Genomic DNA, 20,093 nt, shown 5'->3' with positions numbered 1-20,093 from the left:
GACAATTAATTTGTTGCTACGATTTTACTACGTACTGTCAGGGTAAATCCAGCACTGACGCCCTCCACTTCCAAATGCTTTGTTGTGAACCGTCTCCTTGTAAATAAGAAAGATTGGTGTCACTACTTATTAAATTGAATGGCTACTCAAAGGATGTTGCGATGACTAGGTTGAGGGCTGTGTGAAAGGCGGTTCTAAATAGAATGACGAGTCTTGACGACCATTAAAAAAAGGTCAGGAAAAGAGAACAGGGGGCCACCTACACCCCGTTAGGCTTAGGTCCCCAAGCAGATCCTACGGTGCCATAAGATAGTATCAAAACTGGCCAAGGAGTATAGCCGGCTAGGGGAGTCAAATGGGCGGTGGGTTTGATACTATATTACGCCACCGTGGATCTGCTTGGAGATTAGCCCTGCCGGGCAGTTCACGGGCTGTTTTTTTTTGCACTCTTGGGCGTGCCCCCTGCGTGGCCCCATGAAGCATCTCGGGGTATTTTTGGGCCCTGCCGGGTACCGGGTACCATGTGACGTCTCTTCACGTGTTCGCCGAATCAGTCTTAGTTAGTCCCAGTCCTCAGGCAGTCAGGGTAAACAGGTCGCGTTTTCCGCTTCTACTTTGGTTCGAAGTAGTTTTGATTTCACCCACCACGACCGTAGCCATTCTTTAGTTCAAACGCATACTTAGAATAACTTTAACTTTAGTTAGAATAAGTTTAGTTTTAGTTATAAGCGTTATTCTCTGCAAATCATAAAATAAACATCTCCTGTTTTTAGGTCACTACTGTTATCCTCCTGTTATCTTTGACAAAGGGCGCGGTGACATAGCTATGCCAATATTGGGGACAGTAACTGGTTAGAATGTGAACCAGTGCAGAACCACTATGCAAATGTCTACGAGATAGGACATTAAAGATGTGTGCGTTGCTTGGTTCCCCCAGTCTTCATATGCACAGAAGTATGGCGACTCTGAGAGCATCACTGTACATGTTAGCGTGTCGTCGCACCCCATGGGTTCGGGTCTTTCGACCATTCTCGACGGCGGCAGACCGACGCTCCACGGCGGCAGACCGACGCTCCACGGCGGCAGACCGACGCTCCACGGCGGTAGACCTAAGCTTCGCGGCGACAAAACGACGCTCGACGGCGGTAGACCGACGCTCCACGGCGATAGACAGATGGTTCACGGAGACAAACCGACGCGTCAAGGAGACAGACGTGGACCGGTCCGTTATCAAAGAGGTGTTGCGGTTCTCCCTGGACGACCCCGTACAGGAGGCCCTCACACCACCATCCAGTTGGTACGTCTGAGAATCACTACAAATATCACCATTGTATCCTCAATGTATCCTATAGAATTAATGTACATTCATTCATAAGTTTAATTGCGTAACATTTAATCTAAGGGAATCATGCTGTAATCCATCTTTTCTTCCTGTTTTCGATAATCTTAATACCCCCTCACATTAGGCGAAAATCGATCGGACGACGAGTCTGCGAGCTCTAAATTATGAGGAGGCATGGACCTGCTGCCGACGAAGAAATGGCAGAGTCCCCCCCTTCCCGTCAGGGTCATGCCTCCTCGTAATTTAAAGCTCGCAGACTCGTCGTCCGATCGATTTTCGCCTAATGTGAGGGGGGTATAAGGCGCGGTCACATGAAGGTCGTTCGATCGCCGTACGATTTTGATAATAGGATTTTTAAGCAAGCAGCAACGTAACAGAGCCACCCACCCACATGGATCCAAGTACCAAGAGAGAGTTTTGCGCAGCAAGACAGCTGAACATGGTAGGCTGTCCTAAAAAATGCCCCAAGTTAGCGATCGTAGGACGATCGCACCAATTATGTGACCGTGCCTTTACAAAAACTCAGAATTCAAGTTACCCTTACCGCAACGTCCTTGCCCCTTTGTAAACTCAAGAGGTCAGTGACCTAAGACAGGAGTAGGGCTAAGTACTCCGTAAAGTAGGTCAGTAACCCCGAGCGGGGTAATTATGTTGTCTGTGTGTTTGAAGCTATATCTCAAGATCTTTTGGATGAATTTCTTCTAAATGCTGGCATGTGGGTAGTTACTACTATTACCACTACAATGTATTACTACTACTACTGCTGCTGCTATTACTACTACTACTACTACTACTACTACTACTACTACTGCTGCTGCTATTACTACTACTACTACTACTACTACTACTACTACTACTACTACTACTACTACTACTACTACTACTACTACTACTACTACTACTGCGTCCTTCAATATTCAACTTTTCAATATGTTATTATCATTTCCTGTTCATATATCTGCCTACGTAGGCAAATTCATTTACAACTCCTTGCAAAAACGAGAAAATGCTATATTGACATAATGATCTGAAGTATTTTATGATATGAACCAGGGGTGCCTAAGCATTTGCACGATCCCTATGAAATTCGTACGAATATTATGTGATACACACGAATCACTATGCGAAAACGCACGAATATTATGAAATTCGCACGAATCACTATGCGAAATCGTACGAATTTTATGAAATTCGCACGAATCACTATGTGACACACACGAGCCTTATGTGATTTGCACGATCCTTATGCGAAATTGCGCAACCACTGGCGGGTTCACGTGACAAACGGAGCGGGATTTTCAAGATGGCGGCTTCGCCGCTTCGGCGACTGAAAATACGATGTAACACGCCGAAATGAAGCTAAACAGTAGCTCACAGGCTATCAAATACATCTTTGCGACGGTAAATGTCCATTCCATGCCTTGAAATATAAATATCTCGGGTAGAAACGCTCAAAATCATGCCTCCTCCCGGCCGCCGTTTTTTGCATAAGGATCGTGCAAATCACATAAGGCTCGTGTGTGTCACATAGTGATTCGTGCGAATTTCATAAAATTCGTACGATTTCGCATAGTGATTCGTGCGAATTTCATAATATTCGTGCGTTTTCGCATAGTGATTCGTGTGTATCACATAATATTCGTACGAATTTCATAGGGTTCGTGCAAATGCTTAGGCACCCCTGTGAACTGGATTGTTTATACTGTTACATTAGATTAGATTAGATAAGTTGTTAGATATTTGCATATATATATTATATAGTATATATATAGTATATAGTTCAACTCCCATGTATATTCAGATTGTCATACGTTGTACCTGTTACAATTGTCGCGCAATAAAGTTCTTCTCCGAGCTCTCACGCCAAAGTTATGTTCTCGCGTGGTAACGCGGCGTGGTCACGTGGTACAGTTCCGTGGGTGCAATTCCAGAGGATGTCGCCGGTGGCGCTTCCATTCAGGTCTAAGCAGTTGTTAGTTAGAGGCAGAATGTCTAAATCTTAAACGAAAACGCCCACTGCAGTTCCACACGAGTTGTTAGGTATCCCAATACCTATCGACTTCTTTAAAAAAATCTTGATCCTGGCACTTGCAGAAAGTTTGACCTCCAAACTTGAAGCTCCACTGTAATACCGTAACTCGCCGCTAGGAGGCCCATTATCGAACTCGAACTTCATTTTGGCGGCCCTTATCCATCCACCAAAGATGATGCGGAACAAGCCGGGGATCGAGTTATGTTGTTAACAGACACATACACCCGGCCCAAACCACGGCGGTCCCGGGTTCAAAACCGATCTTGTGCCCTTGGGAAAGGCACTTGACGCGACTTCTCTCACTTCACCCAGGTGTAAATGATTGAGTACCTAGCTTTGATTAGGGTAGTACCTTGGATAGGACGTTAAATGGATGACCCTTGTTTGAGGACAGCCACAACCCGAGCGCGTAAAAGAACCCACCGCACTACTCGAAGAGAGTAGGGGTCCTTCCAAGTGTGAGTGGGTCATTTGAATTTGTCCAAATAGTGCAGCTTGTACTCTTAAGTACAAAGTTGATGTGTTACGACATGACCCGGTTTAGAAACAAAACAAACAACAACACACACTCAAATATACAGTACCGAAGCAAAATGCCAGGTGGACCATTTTGAACTTCCACAATTTCTATATTTAAGCACTAAATATGATAAAAATCCATCCACAGGGTCTCGAGTTATACTATTGGCCTACATGTAGACCCACACAATGGCATAACTGACAGCACAATCTTCTTGACAAAGGTAAATATTTAGCCGGGGGGAAGAGTCTGAGAATCACGGTCAGACCGGTTGTCTGGAGTGCAGATCACAAAAAAGGCCAAGCGTAATCCCGGCACACAGCAACGATACATCAAGTGCGTATTTGTGAGTTTCTTTTCATTTTATGGAACAGTGGAACTTTCATCTTGATTTTACATACATGTCATGTAGCTGAGTGGTGAGTAACAAATGTCAGCACTGTCGCACCTTTTTCGTTCTTACATCAAATGGAATTAGCTTCGGATTTTGTTATGTTGTCCTTCTGGCCTGAACATTTTAGTCAGGTTTATGTCTGGTTACACACATGGATCTTACATCTTTAGTCTTTTGGATGAATATCTGTGTGTAAAATATTTGAGATCGTTCTAACGAAAAATACTTCTAGTAAACGTTGATTAGATTCGATCATTACGCACTGTTAAGTCAGGTGCACCGGTGCAAAACAATTTTACCTTTTCTTGCTAACAAGTTAATTTTGCTCTGACTACGCGTACTGATCAAATGGAATGACCACACAAAGGCTGTTGCGATGACTGGATTGGTGGCAGTGTAAAAAAATTCTTAGGTTAGTCTTCTTCCTTCTATGTCGACGCACCATAATATATTTTGTTTTTCTGACTTCTTACGTATCTATATCCCACGGTCTGGAAATACGCCTGCACTCCTGATCATGACTCATATGTGTTGAAATGTCAGCCTTGCTACCATTGAACTGAACGTTACAACTTAATCTAGGCAAGCTACGTTTGCACGTATTGTTCGGTCTCCCGCGTTTTAAGAATAATGTATAAACTAAAACAATCCAATATCGGTAATAGAATCAAATGGAATATGTCAATTTTGAGTAAAGGAACTAAGTTTTTTTACAATTGTTTGCGAGGTGGGACTGTGAACATGTACGTGTTTATTTGGTCCCACCAGGCTATAGATACACAAAAACATGGCGAGCCTGAGATGTACATGTTAGCGTGTCGTCGTAAATGCAGACTTTCTTTGATACAGCGAGTCGTTGTGGCTCCTGTGTTAGTATGCGAGCTGGGTTTATCACACAATTTCTTTCTTGTGATCATTTCTATTCTGCCTGTGCGGTCCATTGACTGGTGAAAAGATTCCCACAACTAAGACATTAAAATTGATTGAACTATTGCCTTTTTATGAGGAATGTTTTGTCTTACCTCGTCCGCCTGCAAGAGGTGGCGCCATGTTATGTGAGGTTCATCTAAAATGTATTCTTAGGCGATCGCCCGAGCCTCGCTTATATGTGACAGGGACGGTTTTCAGGCGAAAAATACGCACGACTCTCTGTCGATTTTAGAATAGGCCTACCTTCCAGCAATCGCGACGAACGCCTGAAGATCGTGGGTAAGGTGATAGGAGTATAAAAAAATACTTTTCAATATTGCGGCCAGATATTGCTTGAATCATGGAACCGACGGATTAGCTCGAAATAACTGGTAAATACTTAAGACTGCATTTTATTAATAAATTCATAAAGAATGTATCCAAAGCGCCATACAAGATTGTTGCCTCATGTACACCACATACTACAGCCGTTTGAGGTCGTTTGAGGTTGTCTGAGGTCGTTTAAGGTGTTTAGGTAGACCGGTTCTACTTTACGATGTATAGTTGATAGTTTTACGTTGGTTAGATTTGGTTATTACGCACTGTTAAGTCTGGGGCAAAACAACACTTTTACTGCCAAGCTAACTGTGTTTTCTTGCTAATTAAGTTCGCACTAGTGATCAAACTGAATGGCCACTCAAAGGCTGTTGCGATGACTCGATTGGGGGTAGTGTAAAATAAAATAATGTATCTTGTTTTTCTGACGTCTTACCAATAGTCCACGGGAATGGCTCACGCCAACATCCCTGCACCCCTGATCCTGACTCATATGTGTTGAAATGTCGGTCTTGCCACCGTTGAATTGAACGTTACAACTTAACGTAGACAAGCTAAGCACGTATTGCTCGGTCTCCCGCGTTTTAAGAATAATGTATAAACTAAAACAATCCAATACCGGTACATAGAATCAAATGAACTATGTCAATTTTGAGTAAGGGAACTAAGTTTAGATATCATTTTTTTTTTACAATTGTTTGCGAGGTGGGACTGTGAAAATTAACGTGTTATTTGGTCCCATGACCAGGCTTTAGATACACAAAAACATGGCGAGCCTGATGAGATCATCACTGTACATGCTAGCGTGTCGTCACGCTGCAAGTGTCCGGATTTTCCGACCATTCTCGACGACGGCAGACCGACGCTTCACGACGGCAGACCGACGCTTCACGAAGACAGACCGACGCTTCACGAAGATAAACGTCGACAGGTCCATTGCCAACGAGGTGTTGCGGTTCTCCCTCGATGATCCTGTACATGAGGCGCTCACGCCACCATCTAGTTGGTGCGTCTGACGAAATTTTCCGAAAAGTCGTTATGGTCTCCGTTAAATCTTTAAATGTACCTTCCCAAGTTTAATATCCCTTACGTAGATAAAGTAAGCAAAATATGATTTCTTTTTCCCGGCCGGAAATTAACACACGGGAACAGCTGCGGCTGCCATGCAACAGGCTTTCTATTATATCCTTTACATTTTTTGGCATTTTTACAAAACGCCAAAGGTACACAGGCTGAAGTGAATAAGGGCGGTGACCTGTAATCGGAGTATTGCTACTCCGTGAAAGAGTCAGTGAACTCAGAGAGGGGTATATTCTGGCAAAAGGCCAAAGTGCTTACCGCATCGGCTGTGCTAGCTCGAAGCCGAGCTGTACTAGCTCACTGCATGGGTTGTGCTAGCTCGCTGCATGGGTTGTGCTATCTCACCGCATGGACTAGGCTAGTTCGTTGCATGGACTGTGCTAGCTCGCCGCATGAACTGTGCTAGCTCACTGCATGAGCTGTGCTATTTCGCTGCATGGACTGTGCTAGCTCGCTGCAGGGCCGTTCTTGATCGCTGCATGGGCTGTGCTAGCTCGCTGCATGAGCTGTGCTAGGTTGATGCATGGGCTGTGCTAGTTCGCAGCATAAGCTGTGCTAGCTCGCTACATGGGCTGTGCTAGATCGCAGCATGGGCTGTGATAGCTTGATGCATGGGCTGTGCTAGCTCAATGCATGGGCTGTGCTAGCTCACCGCAAGCCTGTGCTAGAGCGCTACATGGGTTGTGCTAGCTCACCGCAAGGCTGTGCTAGCTCGCTGCATGTGCTGTGCTAGCGCGATGCATGAACTGTGCTAGCTCGCTGCATGGGCTGTGCTAGCTGACTGCATGAGTTGTGCTAGCTGACTGCATGTGCTGTGCTAGCTCGCTGCATGTGCTGTGCTAGATCGCTGCATGTGCTGTGCTAGATCGCTGCATGTGCTGTGCTAGTTCGCAGCATGGGCTGTGCTAGATCGCTGCATGGGCTGTGCTAGATCGCTAGCAGAATGTGCGGGAAACATTTTAGCGTACCCTATTGTCATGACTTACATTATCTTTTACCAAAAAAGTTTGATTTTATACTAACGCTGTTCTTCCCTGCTCGTTTTTTCAATAAAAGCCTACTACTACTACTACTACTACTACTACTACTACTTCTACTACTACTACTACCACTACTACTACTACTACTACTACTACTACTACTACTACCACTACTACTACTACTACTACTACTACTACTACTACTACTACTACTACTATTAAATATCTCCGTTTATTTATTTCATCTCAAGACGGGTAGGTGGCCCCTACAACTTTATCCAATTGAAGGTAATAAGTTGTGTGCTTTACATGCTCGTTAAAAATGTTTGTAAACACACTATTACTATGTACAGGTACAAGGATTCCAGGATCCATGATTTGGAAGCACGAACCGTGTGGAGAAACAACTGGGTGGCGGTGGGAAGGACGGACCAGGTTTCCACCCCAGGAGCATTCTTCACTGGTAAGAGTTATCGCCCTGTTCATGCCGCTTAGATATTTATTACCTTCGCCAAGAAGGTTATGTTTTGGGTAGCGTGTGTATGTGTGTATGTATGTATGTATGTTTCTATGTCTGTAGAAGACCATCATAACTCAAGAACGCCTGGATGGATTGTATTAATATTCGGTATGTGGGTAGGTCTTGTTGAGACCTAAAAACGATTAGATTCTGGGCCTCCTAGCGGTACTGCAGCGAAACTTCCTGGTTTGATATTTCGAGTTTTGGACATGATGCGGCAACGATTTTAAAGTGGTGGATAGCTCTTGATGTCGAGAGTAAGTGGTATAGGTTTGGGCCCCCTAGCGGCTTGTTTTGGAACTGCAGGGCAGGTTTACTGTCAGACTTTGAAAGGGAATAACTCAAGAAGGAGTTGACAGATTGTCATGATTTTTGGTATGTAGATAGCTTAAGTGATGCTTCATATAATGACATATTAATTATGCAAATTGGTATCTAATTTGCATAATTAATTAGGAAATTTTATGAACACGCTCAGTTCCATTATGGGACCATTGCAACATGTGACATTTGTAACTGACAAGGAGAAGAATATTGATTGATATATATTATGCAAAATAAAGACCTAATTTGCATAATTAATGAGAACATGCTATAATTTTATTGTGGTAAATGAGTTATGTACAGGTGAACATCGTTGAACATTGATTATGCAAATGAGATCCTCATTTGCATAAATTATCAGAAAATGTGATTAAAGCCTTCTTTCTTAACATAGATTGTGTACGAGAATGCCTGGATGGATTCTATTGATATTCGGTTTGTGGGTAGGTCTAGATGAGACCTGGAAAGATTAGATTTTGGGCCCCCTAGCAGGCTGTAACGGGACTGCAGCGGAACTTCCTGGTTTGATATCTCAAGTTTTGAACATGCTGCGGCTATGGTTATTGAGTGGTAGACAGCTCTTGATGCCGTGAGTAAGTGGTGTAAATTTGGGCCCCCTAGCGGCTTGTTTTGGAACTGCAGGACAGGTTTAATGTCAGACTTTAAAAGGGAATAACTCAAGAAAGGATTAACGGATTGTTATGATTTTTGGTATGTAGATGTCTGAAGTTATGCTACATATAATGACATAACAATTATGCAAATTTGTGTCTAATTTGCATAATTAATTAGGAAATTATGGGACCATTGCAACATGTAACATTTGTAACTGAGAAGGACAGGATATTGATTGATGTATATTACGCAAAATAAAGACCTTATTTGCATAATTAATGAGAAAATGCTATAAAGTCATCGTGGTAAATGACGGCAACTTCTTACTTATAGCATTTGGAAGTTATGTACAGGTGAACATCGTTAAACATCAATTATGCAAATGAGATCCTCATTTGCATAAATTAGCAGAAAATGCGATAAAAGCCTTCTTTCTTAACATAGATTGTGTACATCTGCTGTCTGGTGGAGGAGATGATCAGCTGATGTAATTTATGCAAATGAGAACCTTATTTGCACAATCAATGACAAACACAATTAATACAGCAGTTGTAAAGAAAGGTAGGCTTATTTGGCGAAGGTATGGGGTCGTGGAACTCTAGTTAGATTTGAGATTCGGGCTTCAAAATTTTTCCATATCATAGTCTTCCATATCTTCAGTTAGAAAAATTACCAAGTTTCGAAAATACTACACTCAAAGTCATTTTATCTATGGACAGGTACCATCGGCAGAGAGCCGTTCATAGTGTCGTCTGACAAGTCCAACACTCTGAGAGCTTTCTATAACGTCTGCTGTCACCATGGCAACATCGTGGAGTTCCAGGACGCTGGCGAAGCTAACCAGTTCGTCTGCTGCTACCATGGGTGGACTTACGGGCTGGATGGCAGGTTCTGAGCACTATATTCTTACACCAGAAAGGACTGTACATATTGTATTTGCCTGAGTTTAGTGTCCTGTTTTTGCTTTGAACTATCTGTCCAATCAAACGGCATCACACCTGCCTTCGTGTCATTACCCCAACTAGAAGATTTTATTTCAAAATTTTAGGGGATCCCATATGGCTGTCGATGGCAACACTGAACAAAATGTAAAATTGAAAAGCATACATCATGTTTGTTTGTTTATTTCGATCTCTAATTGCATTTTGTAAACAAAAAATATAGGTAGGACCTTACACACGTCAGACCCTCAAAAGCGGACTAGTTGAAGCAGTTTTACGGAAATCAATGATGACATTACCCTAACGATATGTAACGTTTAATAATAAACTGGTGCCAACTGGTCTGCTGTTATTGTTGTTACTGTTGTTACTGTTGTTATTACTATTTCCCCTGTCTTCCGAAGGCTGACGAAACCAACCAAACTTCGGGGTATCAAAAACTTCACTGCCAGAGGTAACGGACTGAAGCCCATAGCCGTGCGCACCTGGGGTCCGCTGGTGTTCCTCAGACTGGACGGATATGTGAGTTATCATGCAGGGCTACAGACTGACGAGAGCGCGTCTGCGTTTGTAGATAAGATAATCAAGATTTATAGGGGGATTCATTGAGACAGGGGGGGTTCATTGGACAGATAGAGATAGAAATGAGGGATGAGAGACAAAAATGCAGAGACAGGGAGAGCAAGATGAACAGTAGAGATGGAGCGGAGATAGGTCAAATGTATGTGAGAGAGGGAGATAGGGAGGGGTGAGAAAAATATAGAGAGGAATGACACTGAACAAAAAAATGGGAGTGGAAGAGAGAGAAAGATAGAGAGAGAGAGAGAGAGATTAAAAGAGGATGTTATCTTGATCCAACTTGGTCTTCGAATATACAAAACTGACTGCAAAACGACCATCATTCCAAAGACCTCTGGTATTTGCTGCAGTGGTTTGGCATTTGTACATGAATGTTATCACAAAACGGGGGATGGAGCAACTTGAACTTCTCTAGCGTTAAATCTGTTGTCTTGGCCGGGAAACTTCATCTTCTGGTCATCTTAATTGATGTTCATGTGCCAATCACGAAGTTTTGTTTTCCAGCCGGATGAAGATGAGTATGACCAGAAGGTACTGCCGTTGATGCTGGAGCTGGAGGAGATGGGCTTCAGCAGCGGCATGCGCCACGTCTGCCGCAGGCAGTACCAGCTCAAGTCAGTACTTAACCGCCATCAATTTGATATCATATAGCGTTAACACACGTACGATGATTTAGAAAAGTCTCGTTGATTCAAAAATATGCCATGTAGATTTGAAAAAGTTTGGTAAAAAGTTGCCTTCATTGTGAAATTTAAGTGCCAGGAAGTTTTAACAAATAAGTAAACCCAAAGCTGTGTGCCTTTAAGAAATATAGTTTTTAAGGGGTCCTAATGCCCCCCCCCCCCCCCCATTTAATTGTAAACAGAAAAATCAATGCCAACATTGTAACAATAGAAAATGGAGCTGTAGGTAGAACTTGCATCAGCGGACATCTGCATCTATATATATTAAGACAAATCTTTTGTTTTTGTTGCATTTTTTCTGCCAGTTGTAACTGGAAGCTGATCGTGGACAACGCGTCAGACGGCGGGTATCATCTGGAGTACGTTCACCGCGATCTGTCGTCCAATCTGGACCTTAGTACCTTCCGCACAGAGGTGGGGGATATTTACAACATGCAGGTAAACCGTTTCGTTTGCTTTTTCACGTACATAGACAATCCACATATTTCACATGTTTCCTATTCTAAATTCGACTATAAGGGTACCAAGTTTTATATTTTTTAAAGAGGGAGATGAAGAACAAATCTACAAAGAAGCCAATGGATAAAATCAAAATATAATTCCTTGTCTACAGATTCACTCTTCTTACCTTTCTTTTTTTCCTTTCTTTCCTGTTCTCTCCTCCCTCTGTAGAAAGTCGGATACATTGCCGTCTCTCAGGTCCTGATCTCTGTAAAAGGACCTAGTGAGACTTCTAGATCTAGATCTTGTTCAATGTTCTTACACGAGATCTATATTCCTTTGCGTTTATCTGATACGTATATAGGTGTGCATCGGCAAAGCAGACGGCGGTGATAGTGCAAAACGACAGCGCATTGGGACGAAGGCGGTGTACTCCTGCATCTATCCGAACCTACTGGTTAACAGGTACGGGCGTGATTTTTTACGTGTTTAAGTCAACACTTTATGTGTTTAACTCGAAATTTCATTGAGGTTTTAACCCCTTGCTTTATCCGTATCCCATCAGAAACACCTTGTGAGGGGTCAGGATTTGCGCCCTTAGAAAATATGGCACTTAGTCGATGTCATACATGGATACATTTATCTGTCCGTTTTATAAAAAATAACGGTTCTTGGTGGATGCCAATCTGCAGATGTTGGCACATTAGTGCACCAAATCCGTAGCGTGTTTTAGCACACATTTAGACACATCAGCCGAGGAAGCTCGGTGGGCGTCACTCCACCACAAGGGAAAGCTTTGCCTTTCCCAAGTGCCTTTCCCAGGCCAGGGGCATAACGTCGGGGCATGATCGGGACCTAGACTCCAAGCCCAATGCTATACCAGTTACGCCACACTAACGCCACCAATGCCTCTGTTTATATGCCGACGTTCTTTTGTAAGTTAGATTCTATTCTTGTTCGATGGCGGCATGAGTTTATTTCACTTGAGTGCGTTGTCATTTCGACTGTATCTGTTTAATATACAGGTACGGTCCTTGGTTGGACATCAACATCGTGCTTCCGCTGGGGCCCGACCGCTCTTTGATGATCTATGACTTTTACCTGAAGGAGACATTTGCGAACGAGATGAGCGAGACAGAGGTAGGATAGTCTTAAGGTGGATAATAAAGGGGAGGGGATGGCTTTATTCCTAGCTCTCTTGTGGAGTGCATGCTCCTTATAATTAGTCTCGCTAGACTACGGAGGGTGCAAGGTGAAAACCTGATGCAATATAATAGCTTTTTATTGTGTCATCGTTAGTGTGAAGAGTTTGGAATTTACATTTGGAATCAGATGAACGGTGTAATATTACTCAATCAGACTATGGATGTACTATCAAGGTTGTTCTTTTGAACACACGTTTTGCGTGGAACTAATTTCATGAAAATCGTTAAGAGAAAATGATCGGCGTCATGGAACTGGCAGTAATTTATGCAGAATGAGATAGGTGTATATAATAGATACTACTTTCGTGTACATTGTTTACTGTTACTTCATTCTAGTGACGGTGAAGAAGAGTGATCGATGTCACTCGAAACGCCCGGAAGTAAATCCCGGTTTTTATCCAGTTGTAGAGATTGCAATTTTATTTGACTATGTTTGCACCCATGCAATCAGCCTACGGCCATGAATTTTCAAATGAAGTTATCTTCAGCATTACATCTATGAGAACATCTGTAATTTTTAAAACTCGTGATATCATTTATAAATTGTCACATCCTCTTAACTTCAGCTGGCAAACTTCATCGACCAGAGCCTTCAGGACAGTGACCAGGTCCAGCAGGAGGACACGAGGGTGTGTGAGGGGGTTCAGAGGGGCATGGAGTCCACTGCGTTCGACGTGGGACGGTACGCGCCCGGACCGGAAATGCCCGTGCACGCCTTCCACCTCCAACTGGCGCGGGATCTGAGGGCAGGGCTGGAGTCAATGGACATTTCCTGCTGAAGGAATCGTCAGGCAAAGCCTGTTTTTAGCTTTCTCTATCAATGCCTTTATGGGGAATTGTGCAATTGAATAAGGGGTGTAATTGAATAATGTTAAAATATAATAATGATTAAAAAAAAATATTCAAGCTAAGGTAAATACAAATGGGTGCTCCAATAATGGTACCAAGAACGATATATGTAATCTATATAATGTAATCATGTATGAATCCCTTGCTTTAAGACGCACACATACTAGTATGTAAAAAGTCCATTTGTGCACATGGAGGTTTAGGTAGATTTATTGGAATCACTGTAGGAAAGCGCGTGGCATTTGCTGTAAGCCACACATGGTAAGCCGTTTTAATGGTTATGTTACACTGGTGGTAGATTGGTAAGAAATTCAACCTGGTATTATTAGGCAGGCCTTCATTTGTCCGTTAGGTTAGTCTATGGTTCTACATGTAATATACACAAAAATGGAATTAAAAACTGCTTTACTCTGTACCTTGGTAAGGAAACATTAGTACGGTGTTAGATCCTGCCAAACGACTATTTTAGCTGTTGCAATGACAACGGCACTTTGGCTACATTTTGGTCTGCGGGCGCTCCTTGAGCCACCTAGCGACCCACTGTTGGGACTGCATGACCTTGACCATGTCCATGACCTTGGCGAGGTTGGGAAACCCGTCCAGCACGGCGGGGTTCATGGGCGTCACCCAGCCAATCATGTTGAAGAACGCGATGTCGGCCCAGGTCAGCTGTAGACATTGAAAGAACATCAAGTTTTATATTAGATTACGTAAGACATTGTCTTTACGTTATCTATTCTCATAGTTCGTCAGGCTAGGTAGGAACCGTTGGTTCGGTCGGAAATCCCATTTTAGACGAAAGCAATCCCTTACAACATGTAATATTTGGTCTATTTATGTATTTATTACAAAACGTTTGATCCTTGCACCCATTTCAACGACAAAGAACATAATGATATTGGCTTGTATATCCATAAACAAAGCATCAGATATGCTCTGTAAACTTAGCGCTCTAATGGCATCGAAGCCTACAATATGATACACCGTATATGTTGCCTCTGTTTTAGTGCACGTGGTTTTCGTCTCGTTCATTACACGCAGAGGTTGATTACGAACCGAATCACCGACGAAGAATCCCTCCGCGCTCGCTAACTTCTCGTAGTTCCCGATGCGAGGAACTGCGGCAGGAACCCTCCTGCCAATTCCTTCTGGAGCTCCGCCTGAAAAAATGGATGTTCGAAATCGAGAATTTTAGATGAGCGTCCGCTGTTAGTTGTTTGATACTTGGATTCAGAAAATCAAACCGCATGTCGTTTAAATATCTATCTATCTATCACATTTCTTAGGCTGTGGGCCCTATGCTACATATCTACACTCCGTAGCATATCAGATTATCTTAATATTAACTTTAGCATTCCACATCCACACGTCGTTTTACAGCACTTACGTCTCATAATGTCATGCCGAAACTTAAGCAAGATAAAAAGGGCCTTATCTGGTGGGTTGTAAACTTGCGCAATGGCCAAGTGAATGGGGTGAACCTTGCATTCGGCAGGTCGTGAGTTCGATACCAGGCCGACTCATACCAAAGACTTTAAAAGATAAGTACATAATGCAATCCTTGTCGAGCACTCGAGACAGAGTATGCTAGCTGCCCACACTCTAGCATACTAGTCCATTATCTCCCTGTTGAACACACACTGGTAATTATCACATTTAACAGAACTGATCGTCCCCTGATCATGAGAATTTGAACAACTGATGCGACATAGTTTTCAAATGATCATATCTTATGTACCGGTAATCGCAAATCATATGGTCAGCTACCTGATCAATAAGCCTAGTCAAGAGCGCATTAACCAGATTATCGACGATGCTGTTAAGATTGAGCAAGAGTTCCTGACGGAAGCTCTTCCTGTGAAGCTGATTGGGATGAATCAAGACTTGATGAAACAGTACATTGAGTTTGTCGCAGATAGGCTGCTGGGAGAACTCATGTGCAGTAAGCTTTACAACAGCGAGAACCCCTTTGACTTCATGGAGAACATTTCTCTGGAGGGAAAGACTCTATGATACGAGATAGAACAGGGACCTAGTCCTTTATACGAAATTTTCGGAAGTACATATGAGTTTTACGGAATACATACGAGTTGAATGGAGTACATATGAGTTTTACGGAATAGCTACGAGTTTTACGGAATACATTCTTTAGTTTTACGGAATACAGTAGTAAAGCAATTCATACGATCCACTACTAAAACATACGAATTGTACGTAATACTTAACGAATTCAAACTTGCTAATAGCAAAGATCGTATATTCATTCCATAAAACTCGTAATAATATCGTAAAATTTGTATGTATACCTAGGCACCCTTACATACGTACAGGATCACTGCGCCGATATTCTCACGTTGACCGAATCCAGGGCCGCACTTCCAGTGACTATGGTCAACTCTACAGCCGCGACGCTAGCCAGGTTCTGCTGTGCTGGACCACCGCGTCAGTTCTGGCCCGGGTGCATGCAGGTGTAATCTTAGGTTCTTGGCCTTAAGCTTGTTAGGTAATGGTTGTGGCATTGGAGTCGGGCGTTCCATTACCACAACCAGGGGCGTGACTGCTTACTTCGCATGCGCCTCGAAACGCCAACAACAAGTTCTTGTGTGGCATGTTTTATACACTACATGTTACTTGGGGGAGCTGACTCGGCAAACCGGGCCAGATTCAAAAGTTCATTGGAAGTACGCCAACCTTTTTCTCATCGCAACGTGGCATGAAATCAATCTTTGTGCCATAACATGAGCACCTCACAAGACCGTGGACAACTTGGACTTCAACAAACGCTCCTTCAATAAGCCCCTGTTAAACTATAGTAAAAAAAAACTGGAATGGCGCCAGAAATTCTTGCAGTGGGCGCAAACCGGCGCGCATCTAGTAAGATCCGGCGCCCATCTAAACCCGGCTGGACAGCATGGAATGACTTTTTTCAGCAATCTGCAATGTTGGGTGCAGGTCAAATACTAGAGAAAGCTGTAGAGGACGGGAACTTCCGGCACAAAATGATGATGGTGAGATGAGGGGCTGAGCCACGAAAGTCTAGCAATCCGCACGAGGCCGGGTCCAAAAGTTTATTGGAAATATGCCATCTACTCTTTTCTGGGAAAGCCGGAAAAGGCGTTATGAACAAGGGAAGTGAACAAATCTTAATCTCCGAGCAAATCTCAAGCCTGTTACTAATGTCCAGTTGGGGCAAATTAATGGAGATTGCTTGACATTGCTTAATAGGCCTACTGGAGTAAATGGATATTGCTAGCCGGATTGATATCGCTAGCCCCAGTAGGTAGTGATCTGCTCGGAGATTAAACTAAGTCCGCTAAGTCCCTTCTAACATCCAGCCAGTACCGTCACCTCCTGCCACCGGACAGACAGAGTATTAGTGGCTGACAGACCCGCTCCTCAAACAACTTGGACTTGGTTCATTGTAGAACAGAGCGATATAGAACAGCGCCGTCCCATATATGGCACGTTTGATCAACACACAGTCCAACAATGTAAAATGTTGTTGTAAATAGTTCTGATTTACTTTTAACGACGGTGCTACGTATTAATGGTTTGCATTTTAAATTGTAATAAGCTGTATACTTCGCATTTGTTTATCCTATAATCATGTTTGTGTAAAAGAATGTACAAAAAGACTGCCAACCAGTGCAATTCAGCCCTTCGGGCTGCAAGACCGCTTTTGATTTATCATATTTGTTGAATAAACCAGTCTACTAAACAAAGACGCGTGGGCGCTAGGCCGGTATCCACATGACTCGTGGGCGATTGATAGCTGACTCATCAGTTGAGCGATGGCACATTAACAAAACCGGCCTCTGAGGACAGGTTCAAAATCCAATCGGAAGTACGCCAACTATTTTCTAAGAAAGCCGGAAAAGACGACAGGAAGCAGTAAAGAAAGTGTACAACAAAGATATAGTATTTGTAATAGTGGGGTTGGGATAATCTCCAAGCAGATCCTACGGTGCCATAAGATAGTATCAAAGCTGGCCAAGGAGTGTAGCCGGCTAAGGGAGTCAAACGGGCACCGGAGAAGTTTGATACTATACATTACGCACCGTGGATCTGGTTGGAGATTAGGGTTGGGAGGGAGGGGGCTAAGTAGCGTCAAACTACCGCGTGAATCGGCTGATCAGCCTTTCTAGCGCAGTGGTTTCGCTGCTTGTTTGTAATCTGCCGACCCGGGTTCGATCCCGGATGTCGGCATATTTCTTTGTTTCTGTTCCTACTCGCCCCTCTAATTTCTGCATATTCACCAGTTTGTTTGTGAATATCTAGTAAATATATTTTGCAGGGCTGCATATTTGTACAACCAGGATTTCAAGAGAATATGTATATTATTCGCAAAGTAATAGTTACCCAAGCAACTGGATAGAAATTGGAAACGGCCAGACGTTTCAGACAGGACCCGCTGTCTTTAGTCAGCAGCTGGACACTGAACATTAGGATTTACCAAACTTTGAATTGATATCTTAAAGAGCTGAAGACAATTCAAGGATGGTTCATTACAAACTAAGTCAAGACAAGGTGATTTGCGTTCTTGATAAGAGCCTGAATGTCTAACCTTCATCGACGTAGATTATATCTTACTTGTGACGTCATAGAAACCACCGTAAGAGCGAAGGTACCAGAAACTAGAAAGGTAACATTTGCAAGCAAATACAGAATGTTTACCTTCACATGGTCTAGCCTAACATTTCTACTTGGAAATTGGGGAGAGAGCCATGGACAAAATTGGTTTCCTTCAACGATATGTAATCAAATGTTTAAAAAAAGCTTTGAAATCTATCAGGCCACAGCAAGTAAATTTTATGGATGACATCCTCTGCAGATTGCAAAAATAGTGCGATAGGGCGAAAAAAAACAAGATGGGTGAAAAAAAGTTGGCTACATTTTCAAAAATAGGCACCATAAAGTTGTGATGACTGTTGTAAAAAGAAATAAAGGGACAAAACATGGTATCAGAGCCAAGAAGGCATTCATTCCTGTATTTAAGACATGTACTGGTGTAGTAAAAGTGACACTAGTGTGGTAGACTGGCATCAACCAACAAAGTTGGTAGCCACACTCATAGCTTCCATATTGGTTTCACTTTTACAACTATCCAATAAGTTTCTTTTCTACAACTACAGTCTCGGGTACCTTGGAAGTGTCCCTTCTACAAGTACAACTATAAGGCTACAACACATTTGCTCTTCTTGGTATTTTATCGTCATGTTGACCATCCCTGCAGAAGGAAAAAATTCTTTTTTTTTTCCTTAAATCAGGCGAAAATTAATGCGCACGATGATGTCATCCATAAAATGTACTTGGTGTGGCCTTAGTCTCGTGCTCCGATTTGGTGCAGAGCGCGCGCGGCGAAGTTCAGTGGAAGTTGAATACACATGTACAGTCAAACCTGTATTAGCGGCCACCTTTGCATAACGGCCACCTGCCCATAGTGGCCACTTTTTGTCGGTCCCTTGGATTCGTAATGATTAAGAAATAGGCTTAGCGGCCACCTGTCCAACGCGGCCACGGCCACACGATTTCCGGGCCCGCAGGTACAAAAACACTGCCGATTACGGCCACGCGGACCGCTGATCTATGTTTCGGCACGCGTTCGGCCATATACAGCTGCCGTATCGTCACCCTACGCCGGATTTAAAACCTCTTTGATTTATTTTCAAAACAAAACTTCGTAAACTGGCGCTACCCATACCCGCCGACAAGCGAGGTCATATAAGGTCAATAGACGACACCAATATTACAGAGGTAAATTGCGTTAAAGTTACGTTCTAATACACTATCGCTTAGGTTAATTTTTATCACAAAAACTTTCTAAATGAATTGTTACAAAGACAAAATGATATGAACTTCAGACTATGGTGGATTTTATTCTTACATTTATTAAGAGATAAGTCTAAAATGACGAGACTTTTCTTGTACCACATTAGCATAATGGGCGAACCTGACGTGTGAACGCGGGAGGGAACACACGGACGGCGAAGTATCAAAGGATACAAGACGAAAGTTCAAAGAAATATGACGATATCGGTCTCTTCAGACAATATCAACTGTAGAACATTTAAAACTTTTTATAGCTTTTGTTTTCTTAATACATATAGTGTAAAAACATTGCAGTACATGTACAGTACTGTATTATGTGAATAAAGATCAGTGGGTACTAAAACCATGTGTAACTTATTGCTTGTGGTCAATTAATTAGCATATTCTCTATAGTGGCCACCTCTCTATAGTGGCCAATTTTGACCAGTCCCTTGAGTGGCCGCTATAGACAGGTTTGACTGTATAAGTTAGATTTTGTCCTTTCCGTCATTGTCGGTGCCGTCAATATGGGTGC

At 42.9% G+C, this 20,093-nt stretch overlaps 2 protein-coding genes and 1 long non-coding RNA gene across 4 annotated transcripts; 2 read left to right on the top strand and 1 right to left on the bottom strand.

Annotated features, from left to right (window-relative positions):
- The first annotated feature begins 4,156 nt into the window (after positions 1 to 4,156).
- On the top strand, positions 4,157 to 10,617 carry LOC118412207 (choline monooxygenase, chloroplastic-like). Of its 2 annotated transcripts, none has more exons than XM_035814928.1 (5): positions 4,157 to 4,230; positions 6,282 to 6,539; positions 7,947 to 8,056; positions 9,772 to 9,940; positions 10,398 to 10,617. In XM_035814928.1, exons 2-5 carry the CDS (start codon positions 6,301 to 6,303, stop codon positions 10,600 to 10,602), a joined length of 723 nt encoding a protein of 240 aa, XP_035670821.1. In that variant the 5' UTR covers positions 4,157 to 4,230; positions 6,282 to 6,300; the 3' UTR covers positions 10,603 to 10,617. The 2 variants fall into 2 exon arrangements, with proteins under 2 accessions (XP_035670821.1, XP_035670820.1); XM_035814927.1 differs by having other exon boundaries at positions 4,184 to 4,240.
- A 234-nt stretch (positions 10,618 to 10,851) lies between these two features.
- Positions 10,852 to 14,163, top strand: LOC118412208 (choline monooxygenase, chloroplastic-like). The gene is made up of 5 exons (XM_035814929.1): positions 10,852 to 11,186; positions 11,561 to 11,693; positions 12,061 to 12,161; positions 12,722 to 12,836; positions 13,468 to 14,163. Exons 1-5 carry the CDS (start codon positions 11,041 to 11,043, stop codon positions 13,678 to 13,680), a joined length of 708 nt encoding a protein of 235 aa, XP_035670822.1. The 5' UTR covers positions 10,852 to 11,040; the 3' UTR covers positions 13,681 to 14,163.
- Positions 13,945 to 16,330, bottom strand: LOC118412209. Its single transcript, XR_004830741.1, has 3 exons — positions 16,079 to 16,330; positions 14,807 to 14,910; positions 13,945 to 14,419 (listed from the first exon to the last, which is right to left on the bottom strand). It is a non-coding gene; the product is annotated as an uncharacterized LOC118412209 (long non-coding RNA).
- Positions 16,331 to 20,093: the final 3,763 nt, after the last annotated feature.

This window comes from Branchiostoma floridae, chromosome 3 (genome assembly GCF_000003815.2).
Source record: "Branchiostoma floridae strain S238N-H82 chromosome 3, Bfl_VNyyK, whole genome shotgun sequence".
In the NCBI taxonomy this organism is placed as follows: domain Eukaryota; kingdom Metazoa; phylum Chordata; class Leptocardii; order Amphioxiformes; family Branchiostomatidae; genus Branchiostoma; species Branchiostoma floridae.
This window is presented reverse-complemented; position numbering and strand designations above follow the sequence as displayed.

Bases quoted from the DNA above. Each gene is read 5' to 3' on its own strand.
- LOC118412207 (XM_035814928.1), top strand. From the start codon at position 6,301: ATGGCGAGCCTGATGAGATCATCACTGTACATGCTAGCGTGTCGTCAC. The intron at 6,540-7,946 runs GTGCGTCTGACG...TACTATGTACAG, and splicing joins CTCACGCCACCATCTAGTTG to GTACAAGGATTCCAGGATCC. The intron at 8,057-9,771 runs GTAAGAGTTATC...ATCTATGGACAG, and splicing joins CCCAGGAGCATTCTTCACTG to GTACCATCGGCAGAGAGCCG.
- LOC118412208 (XM_035814929.1), top strand. From the start codon at position 11,041: ATGTTCATGTGCCAATCACGAAGTTTTGTTTTCCAGCCGGATGAAGAT. The intron at 11,694-12,060 runs GTAAACCGTTTC...ATACGTATATAG, and splicing joins GGGATATTTACAACATGCAG to GTGTGCATCGGCAAAGCAGA. The intron at 12,162-12,721 runs GTACGGGCGTGA...TTTAATATACAG, and splicing joins CCGAACCTACTGGTTAACAG to GTACGGTCCTTGGTTGGACA.